The 9,962-nt window shown below is 40.2% G+C and overlaps 1 protein-coding gene across 5 annotated transcripts in view; it reads left to right on the forward strand.

Moving 5' to 3' along the window:
- Positions 1-8,815, forward strand: part of GHR (growth hormone receptor) — a 259,239-nt gene extending 250,424 nt beyond the window's left edge. For all 5 annotated transcript variants that reach the window (XM_045079519.1, XM_045079520.1, XM_045079517.1 and 2 more), the window contains 3 exons: positions 3,528-3,618; positions 5,377-5,446; positions 5,747-8,815. In XM_045079519.1, the coding sequence (XP_044935454.1) occupies positions 3,528-3,618; positions 5,377-5,446; positions 5,747-6,718 (1,133 nt within the window). In that variant the 3' untranslated portion in view covers positions 6,719-8,815. The remainder of the gene's footprint in view (positions 1-3,527; positions 3,619-5,376; positions 5,447-5,746) is intronic.
- Positions 8,816-9,962: the final 1,147 nt, after the last annotated feature.

A 9,962-nucleotide genomic window follows, 5' to 3' on the forward strand; every position in this document is an offset into this window, starting at 1 on the left:
TAGAGAGGGGAAGATGCACTAAGACGTCAATGGGGTGATCTCTGGAGGTCAGAATTTCAGATAATTCTTTTCTTCATACTTTTCTATATTTCTAAAGATTTCTATAATGAGTTTGTTTTGCATTGATAGTCCAAAAAGTTGCTTTTCAAATGCATAGTGTAGAAATAGTGGATCCACATGAATGGGTAGATATGTGACATCTAAGGCAAAGCCTAATACCGTGTCAGCGTAGGTAGTCAATGGCAGCCGCTCTGGTTTTAGAAAGTTTAGGTACGGCTTTTACCTGGAGACAGGCTTATTAAGTCGCATGCTAGTTATGTGCCAGAATGACATAGAACATTTGAAGATCCAGGGCACCTGGGTGGCTCAGTGGGTTAAAGCCTCTGTCTTCGGCTCAGGTCATGATCCCAGAATCCTGGGATCGAGCCCCGCATTGGGCTCTCTGCTCGGCGGAAGGTCTGCTTCCTCCTCTCTTTCTGCCTGCTTGTGATCTCTGTCTGTCAGATAAATAAACAAAATCTTAAAAAAAAAAAAAAGAAGAAGAAGAAGAAGAAGAAGAACCTATATAAGAAAAATACAAAGGTAATTCAAGTTCAAAGAAATGAGGGTCTATGAATTCAGAATAAAAGAATTAGAACTTTAGACACAGAAAGAAGTCTGCTTAACCATGAGCAGTAGGTGTATAAAGTGTTCACTCCCACATGGGAATTAGCCGTACCGCCTCTGCAGTGAAGTTCTGTCTGAGTTGCTGAGGCCTGCTGACGAAATCACAAGCTGTAGAGAAACTGAACTGCTATTTCTGTGTTGATGCTACAGGTAGAACTCGTGATTCTAGAGAGCACTTAAATGAAAAAGCCTGTAGCCCTGTTTTTCTAAGTTTTAGTTAACAGGCTTGATCTTTTAAACAGTATTTAATATAATGAAATTCTGATTTTAAAAGTACACCTGAGGGACGCCCAGGCGGCTCAGTCAGTTAAGCATCTGCCGTCAGCTCAGGCTGTGATCCCGGGATCCTGGGATCAAGCCCCATGTCAGGCTCCCTGCTCAGTGAGGAGTTTGCTTCTCCCTCTCCCTCTGCCCCTCCCCTGCTTGTGTTCTCTCGCTCTCTCTCAAATAAATAAATAAAATCTTTTTTAAAATAATAATAAAATTTAAAAAGCAAAAAGTACATTTGCCACATACCCTTGAAGTTTATTGTGATGCCATTTAATTCAGTTAAGCATAGATCTCTTAACTGATTCTTCCTTCCATGTTTAAAGAAAGGTGAAGTTCTAGCTTTGCTATGTTCCTGAATATGTTATTGATATAAATACTTACAGATATCACAAGATACTAAGTGGCATTCTCTCCTCCACTAATTCTTTATAATAACCATCATATCTTCCTTAGGGATTTTAATAACTGAATAAGAAAATAAAAATAACGAATATTACAACATAAAATCCCACTTTTAATAAAGCAACATTAAAGTCAGTTCTACCTGTCTTTTTGTGTAAAGCAGATAACCCTGAGGTGGAGTGAAGGGAGCCTTCTTACACTGTTGTTGGGAAGGTAAATTGGAGCAGCCACTTGGGAACACAGTATGGAGTCTTAAAGAAGAGAGTATTAAAATATAGAGTGTTAAAAATTGAAATATCGGACCAGGTGGTGGGTATTATAGAGGGCACGGATTGCATGGAGCACTGGGTGTGGTGAAAAAATAATGAATACTGTTATGCTGAAAATAAATTAATTAATTTTTTAAAATTGAAATATCGGGGTGCCTGGGTGGCTCAGTGGGTTAAAGCCTCTGCCTTCGACTCAGGTCGTGATCCCAGGGTCCTGCGATCGAGCCCCACATCAGGCTGAGCCTGCTTCCACCTCTCTCTCTCTCTCTCTCTCTCTGCCTGCCTCTCTGCCTACTTGTGATCTCTCTCTCTGTCAAATAAATAAGTAAAATCTTTTTGAAAAAAATTGAAATGCCATATAATCCAGTAACTCCACTACTGGGTATTTACCCAATGAAAATACCAGTTTATTCATTCACCTACTAGTAGACATTTAGGCTGCTTCTGTTATCTTAGCTATTATAAATAATGCTGCAATGAGCATGAGAGAGAGATAGGTAGATCGATCAATCACGTCTTCATCTGTTATGGCATATTAGCCGTAATGAGGATGAAAGCTCACTATTCACAACAACACAGATGAAGCTAGAGGGTATGATGCTAAGTGAAATAAGTAGGACAGAGAAAGACACATACCCTGTGATTTCATTTATATGTGTAATCTAAAAAACCAAAATAAAATGAACAACAAAGCAAAGCAGAAACAGACTCATAAATACAGAAAACAAACTCGTGGTTGCCAGAGGAGAGGACATGTGGGAGGTTAGGTGAAACAGATGAAGGGGATTAAGAGGTGCAGACTTCCAGTTACAAAATGAATAAACCACAGGGATGAAAGGTGCAGCATAGGCAACATAGGCAGCAATATTGTAACAGCGTTGTAAGGTGACCTGTGGTAACTAGGGTTATCACAGTAAGCACTGAATAATGTATAAAATTGTTGAATCCCCTGTTGTACACTTGAAACTAATAGAACATTGTATATCAACTTTATTCCAGTTAAAAAGTGGAGAACACTGGGAACCTACTGCGGGTAGCTGGTAGCCACTTGGTCTTAGGAAATGAAATTGAAGTTTGATGAACAAATTCCCCCAATTCTGCTCCCAAGTAGAAGATGGGAGCCCCTGTAGTGATCTTCCTCCATCAAAGGATATTTTGTAATCTGCAAAATATGTCTGCGTGTCTAAGAAGTTTCGGTTTTGATTCAAAAATAGAAGCTTTGCCCCCATCTTTTTTAATGGATTCTTAGTCTGGAGGGTAAACAATATTACCATACGTAAGATAGATAATAGACAGATGGATAGATGGACAGATAGATAGATAGAGGGGAGGGGAGGGAGGGAGGAAGAGAGGAAGGGGGGAGGAGAGAAGAGCGGAGGGGGAAGGGGGGAGGGAAGTGAGGGAAGGAAGGGAAGGAAGGAAGAAAAGAAGAGGGAGGGAGGGAGGAAGGAATAGCAGAGGCGAGGAGATGGGAAAGGGGGGGGGCAATGGAGGGGGGAGGAAGCGGGGAAGGAAAGAAGACGAAATCAAGTGGCCATCATTTGGGTGAAGTAGTATGTTAACAAACAGCCTTTCTTTCTAGAGCTGAAACCACTAATGATGCACCCTGAGCACATGAGGTGCTTAAAACAGTTGTTGTGGACTTTTTATATAAACATGAATTGTGCTTAAACTGTTTGCTGCTTCTTCATTTTGATTTTTTTAATATGTGAAAAGATTTAAAGAAGTGAAGTAAGATACCCTTGAAACAGCAGATACTCCTACATCATTACTTTCTGTTTTAGTGGTTGTCAAAAGAAATCACTGACTTTACTAGATGAATATAAGTTAAGAAATATTTTTATGTGAAAAAGAAAAGTAAAATGTAAACATCAACTATTCCTAATTCTATGAGTGAGATAATATTCTTTTGTGTTTCAGATTTCCCATTTCCATGGTTCTTAATTATTATCTTTGGAATATTTGGGCTAACGATGATATTATTTTTATTCATATTTTCTAAACAGCAAAGGTAGGTGTGAAAAAGTCTGTTTAGATGTTTTTGCCAGTGTTTTGATTTCCCAATGTGTTTCCATTTGTTTATTTGATATTTCTTTTGTAAATCATGAGTAAAAATTTTAATTAATGCAGTAAAATATTATCACTAGTTACGCATTTGCCCCTTTGTTGTGTTCATCATCGAGAATCTCTGGGTGTCTTTTCTACCTGGGAAAATGCATAGGACAAGGAGGCTGAGGCTAGTGGCCACAAACCTTGTGATCAGCTCCTCCTTAACAGGACTGTCATCTCAGAGCTGCCCCTTGATCTGTTCCAAGTCCTGAACGAGCTGGCCCATTCATTCTAGAACAACGGAGTGACACTGAACCTTTAGCTAAGTTTAACACAGTCCTATTGGACAAGCAAATGTTAGTGGCAAACGAAAGCCTCCTAAATAATTCAATTGAATAAAACCATTTTAGACTTCATATAATGGAAGTAAACCATTTTACTGGGTTTCGAGTACACCCAGGTTTTATTGAAATTATTAAATTTAATTAAATTATTACAAACTCCCCACATTTGTAAACACAGCTAAAATTCTTTCTAAATTTGAAGAGATTGTGTTCTGTATTCTCTTGGTATCCTAACTCAGGTCCCAGTCATTATTCCGGTACTGCTGTTTGATCTTGTTTGAATCTCTTAACCTCTCTGGGCTGCATGTTCTCATGTGTAATAAAAGCATGTTGAACTGTATGACCCTTAAATTTCCCTTGAGCTGTAGAACGTAGAACTATCACTGTTTTTCTTCCTGAAAGAAAGTCCACACAGACTACAGGAAATTGTAATACAAAATACAGGAAAAATATCAGAGACGTTATTAGTACCAGTTGCAAATTTTCTTACATTTAGAGTATTTTTTAAGTCCCATGGTCAAAAAATAATTTGAAGGGGTTCCTGGGTGGCTCAGTCGGTTAAGCATCTGCCTTCGGCTTAGGTCATGATCCCAGGGTTCTGGGATGGAGCCCCAAATTGGACTCTGCGCAGCAGGGAATCTATTTCTCCCTCTGCCTGACGCTCCCCCACTTGTGCTTGTTTGCTCACTGTCAGTTAAAGAAATAAAATCTTTAAAAATAATAATTTAAATATTTAGAACAGAACATTTAAGTGCATCATAGAATTGGATATATAGATCCATATTGATCAGTTAGAGATAGTTCAAATTTAGTCTTTCCCAACTGTGATGAACCCTGCAATGACACCTGGTTTCTAAGATCATCTTAAATAATTTTATAATTAATGTGAGCCACGCAGTGCAAACTTAGTCCATCCTTTTTTGAGGATGCAAATAATTTTGATTCCATGTGTACTGGTTCTTCTTTTTCTTTTCTTTCTACCTCTTCTCTGCAAATTACTGATGAGATGTACATTAAAATTACCATCCTTATAGATGAAGTGGAAATTAGCTTTCAATGGAATCAAATTTCTCATTCACAAATAGTAATGGTGGCTCTCAAGACAAAAGGGGGGAAAAGATTTTAGGAAACCATGTTTTACTTAAATTGGCTTCACATGAGGGCTTTCCTGTTGATTTTCGTTCTTTTTTTTTTTCTTCTATAGTTTTTCCTCATCATTTACTACTCCGTATTTTCTTTCTCATATTCTGTATATGTGGAGTACCAGAAAATTTGGAATAAGTAATATTGCCACCAACATTTTATTCCTATCTTTTGATATAAGAGAATGTATAATTCTACAGATATGTCAAACCAAAATTTCATTTGTTTTCAAGGATTAAGATGCTGATTCTTCCCCCTGTTCCAGTTCCAAAGATTAAAGGAATTGATCCAGATCTCCTCAAGGTACTTAATAAATTATCTAAGTGACAAAGACCATTGTCTTCTGTTGAGAGCTTTTGCAAGCTCTATGTATCATGTTTCATTTTTAACCCCTCTGGAGGAAAATGTTCCCAAATAACAGATCTTAAAATCATAAGAAAGTCTTACATATTTAAAAGTTCTACACTAACTAGTGTTTCTCATTATATGGTTTTGTTACTATTGTTCTTATCGTAACCGTAATTTCAGTCTGAGTGTTTTTTGTCAAATCCTTCATCATTGTGAGTTTCTATTCATATATCTCATTTTCTTTCTGTTTCCTAGGAAGGAAAGTTAGAAGAGGTGAACACAATCCTAGCCATTCATGACAACTATAAACCTGAATTCTACAACGATGACTCTTGGGTTGAATTCATTGAGCTGGATATTGATGACCCAGAAGAAAAGACTGAAGGATCAGACACAGACAGACTCCTCAGCAGTGACCATGAGAAGTCACTTAACATCCTTGGGGCAAAGGATGATGACTCTGGACGTACCAGCTGTTATGAACCTGACCTTCTGGAGACTGACTTCAATGCCAGTGACGTGTGTGACAGTACTTCAGAGGTTGCTCAGCCACAGAGGTTAAAAGGGGAAGTAGATCTCTTGTGCCTTGACCAGAAGAGTCAAAATAACTCACCCTCTGCTGATACTGCCCCTACCACTCAGCAGCCCAGTGTTATCCTGGCAAAGGAAGACAAAACAAGACCACTTCTTATCAGTGGATCTGAGTCAACCCATCAAGCTGCCCATCCTCAGCTGAGCAATCCAAGTTCACTGGCGAACATTGACTTTTATGCCCAGGTAAGCGACATTACTCCAGCCGGGAGTGTGGTCCTTTCCCCGGGCCAAAAGAATAAGGCAGGGATGTCCCCCTGTGACAGTCCTCCGGAAGTGGTCTCACTCTGCCAAGCGAACTTCATCATGGACAGTGCCTACTTCTGCGAGGCAGATGCCAAAAAGTGCATCACTGTGGCCCCTCCCGTCGAGGCTGAATCACGTGCAGAGCCCAGCTTTAACCAGGAAGACATTTACATCACCACAGAAAGCCTTACCACTACCGCTGGCCAATCTGGGACAGCAGAGCTGGCTCCAAGCTCGGAGAGGCCCGTCCCGGACTACACCTCCATTCACATCGTGCAGTCTCCGCGGGGCCTCGTGCTCAATGCCACGGCCTTGCCCTTGCCTGACAAAGAGTTTCTCTCATCGTGCGGCTACGTGAGCACAGACCAACTGAACAAAATCATGCCGTAGCCTTTCTCGGGTTTCCCACAAGGTCCCTATTTAATGGTAAAGAGTTGGCTAGGGCGTGAGTGCTTAAACCAAAACAATGTTTAAACCTTTGGGGGGGGGGGGGATAGGGGAGTGGATTCTAAATGCCTTTTCCTGAAATGTTGAAACATGATATTAAAAAAGAGAAGAAGAAGAAGGCCTAATGAGATCGATATTCCTATTGTGAATTGTAAATATTTTTAAAGAACTGTCTCAAAGACTGTTTAGTGGCGGTGATTGTCTTGTTAATGTGGGTGTTAATTTTGTGATACTAAGCATAGAATGACTGTTTTTAATGTATAGTGAATCATGCTTTTTGAAAAAAGCGAAAAATCAGGTGGCTTTTGCAGTTCAGGAAAATGGAATGCAAATCAGAGCACAGGCTAATTTTTTTTTAAGTAATTGGGAACTAAAATTATAGGTAAGAAGGCAAAAAAAAATAGTTTGGATATGTGAAACATTTATTTTGACATAAAATTTATAAAGATATTTTTAATAATTTACACTTCAAGCATGGCTATTTTCTATCACACGATACACTGTGTACTGTAGTTCATGCAGACCCCTGGAAAGAATGTAGCAACTACAGTCAAAAGCTAGTTTACTGCTTTGGTCAGTACACCTAACGAAAAACAAATAAACAAGTTAGTTTTTTACCAGGCCCTTTTTATACCTCCCTAACCCCCTTAAACAGTTCTGAAATGATTGTAGTTACCTGTATTACTGGAACAGGCATATCTTATTTAAATTTTTTAAAAACTATTTGTTAGTAGAGAAAATTTAAAGACAGAGGCACCTGTCAAACCAAAACAGGCAGACAAAAAACTCTTTTCTTGCCCAAATTTTGGTTCCTGTCAGAAAGCTCCATACTAGGAGACGTGGGAAGGCGAGCCAGGCCCTCGGGGCAGGCTGCTTCGGTGGTGCTCCTGCTGCCTGTGGAGGGAGTTTTGGGGGCGGGCAGATCTTGAGGGGTAGGCCCCAGAACCTCTATTGTAGCATCTCTTCAGACAGGACTTGATTCTGTTACAGGGTTACCGAAGAAGGAAATAAAGTACAAGAAGCATTTTGTAAGTTGAAGCAGGTGGAAGCGAAGTTAAACCAGATCGTGGAATAAAAATTTCGAGAAAGAGGTTTTTGTTTCAAAGCCGATAGCCAGACATAGACCCGCTCTTCCTGGTAACAAGAAACAGACGGAACGAGATTTTAAATCCCCACCGAGAAGTCAGAAATTTCTTAAACCCATAGTGGAAATTTTCTTCCTTCACCAAACCCTTTCTTGGGTGTATTTGAAGTAGCAGACAAAGAAGTCTCCTCATTTTTTATTTCCCCTCTGAGTGGCTTGGCCTCAAAGCGGGTAGTCAGAAGGAAAAGAAGGGGCCTGAAGTAAGGTATAAATTATTGTTCAGTCCCTTAGTAATCTCAGCACCATTCGTAGGAGCTTCGGGATCGCTCCCCAAAAGGTTTGTCAAAGGAGAAGACTCTCATCTCACTGAAGAATGCTTCTCACTTTAAGTTTGGTTTTGTTTTCTTTTTTTCTTTCTTTCTTTTTTTTTTTTTTTTTTTTTTTTCATTTAGTGAAACTTTAAAGTTAGCTGTAACTTAAATAGTATTTGCCATTTAGCTCAGACCTTTTTAGGAAGCAGGCTTAATGGTTGGTAATTTTAAATTCCCTCTTTCTTGCAGGAAGGACAGTGAAAAGCTAGAACTGGGTGTTCCAAGTTCAACATGTTACTTTGTAATAGGTGTTTAATAGGTTTTCTGCTACCTTGCTGCTATGGTTTTCTCTAAGAGCTATGTAATTTAGTTTCATATACAATTTCATCGGTGTAGAACCTAATTCAACTTAAAACTGTGTGCTTGGGAAAACTATCTTACTATTTCACAATAGGCTGACAACAATTTCTATAGCCAAAAATAGCTAAATACCTCAATCAGTCTCAGAATGTCATTTTGGTACTTTGCTGGCCACACAAGCCATTATTCACTAGTATGACTAGTTGTGTCCTGCAGTTTATATTTAACTTTCCTTATGTCTGTGGATTTTTTTCCTTCAAAGTTTAATAAATTTATTTTCTTGGATTCATCGTGGCCTGCTCCTATCGTCAAACACCCACATGAAAAGCTCCTTCAACCAGACTGCAGATTCTTCAGTTCTTCTCACTGGAAGGGGTACTTAGCACGATTGGCTTGAACACATTGGCAGTGGATGTGGGGATTTTTACTGTGTGCTGGCAGCTCCCTACCTCTCTTTTTGGAGGAAACAGGAGCCCAGCTCAAAAAATGTGATTCTGGCTTGCCTGGACTATGCCTTCTCCTCAGGCTGCAACACCCCAAGAGCAGAGGCTCTTAGAACCATGCGTTGGGTACGTCATAGTTTGCGTGACATGGAGAGTGGGGGCCATGAGGAGGAAAATATCTTGAGCGCTTTTTTTTTAATATTTTATTTGTTTATTTGGCAGAGAGAGAGAGAGAGATCACACGTAGGCAGAGAGAGGGGGAAAGTAGGCCTCCTGCTGAGCAGAGAGCCCAATGCGGGGCTTGATCCCAGGACCCTGAGATCATGACCCAAGCCAAAGGCAGAGGCTTAACCCACTGAGCCACCCAGGCGCTCTTTGAGTGCTGTCTTTAAGTGACATTTCTAAACGGAGCCTGTTGCCTAGGAGGAGGAAAAGCAGCTCCTCCTGTACCAGGCACTCATAAGCACAAGTCGGTCTGTCAGACTAGCTGCTTGTCATCATGGGAAGCACATACGTCAGGCCTATGTGGGGAGGCTGGGCAGATGGGTTGTGTAGGAGCCTGAGGGAGCGGGAAAGCCATGAAGCAGATTCCTCCTCAGGAGACAGGCTCCAGGTGGGTTACCCAATCAATCACAGTCTCTTGTGCAGGCACTGGGTCCTGAAGAGTGAGTCTGTAATGGCATCGAGAAGCCCCCGGAACAATTATTTATTACTGCAGCAAGTTGACTGCAGATTGCCTCAACTCTTCATTTACACTAGAGGGTTTATATTCAATACGGAAATAAAAGTTCTGTACCGGTCGTGTCTGCCCTTTGAGCAACTATTACCTCAAAGAACCAGGGGTGAAGACTGAGGATTTCCTACTTCTTTATTTGGAGATATAGTTTAGAACATCATCTCCTTTCTGTCACTAACGTATTGGAACATGCACTGCCTTAATATTTACAAGCAAAACCTCACCACTTGAAGCACCCAACATTGATGTGTTA

The sequence above is a fragment of the Mustela putorius genome, unplaced genomic scaffold (assembly GCF_011764305.1).
Source record: "Mustela putorius furo isolate JIRA1106 unplaced genomic scaffold, ASM1176430v1.1 tig00000407_pilon_pilon_pilon, whole genome shotgun sequence".
In the NCBI taxonomy this organism is placed as follows: Eukaryota; Metazoa; Chordata; class Mammalia; order Carnivora; family Mustelidae; genus Mustela; species Mustela putorius.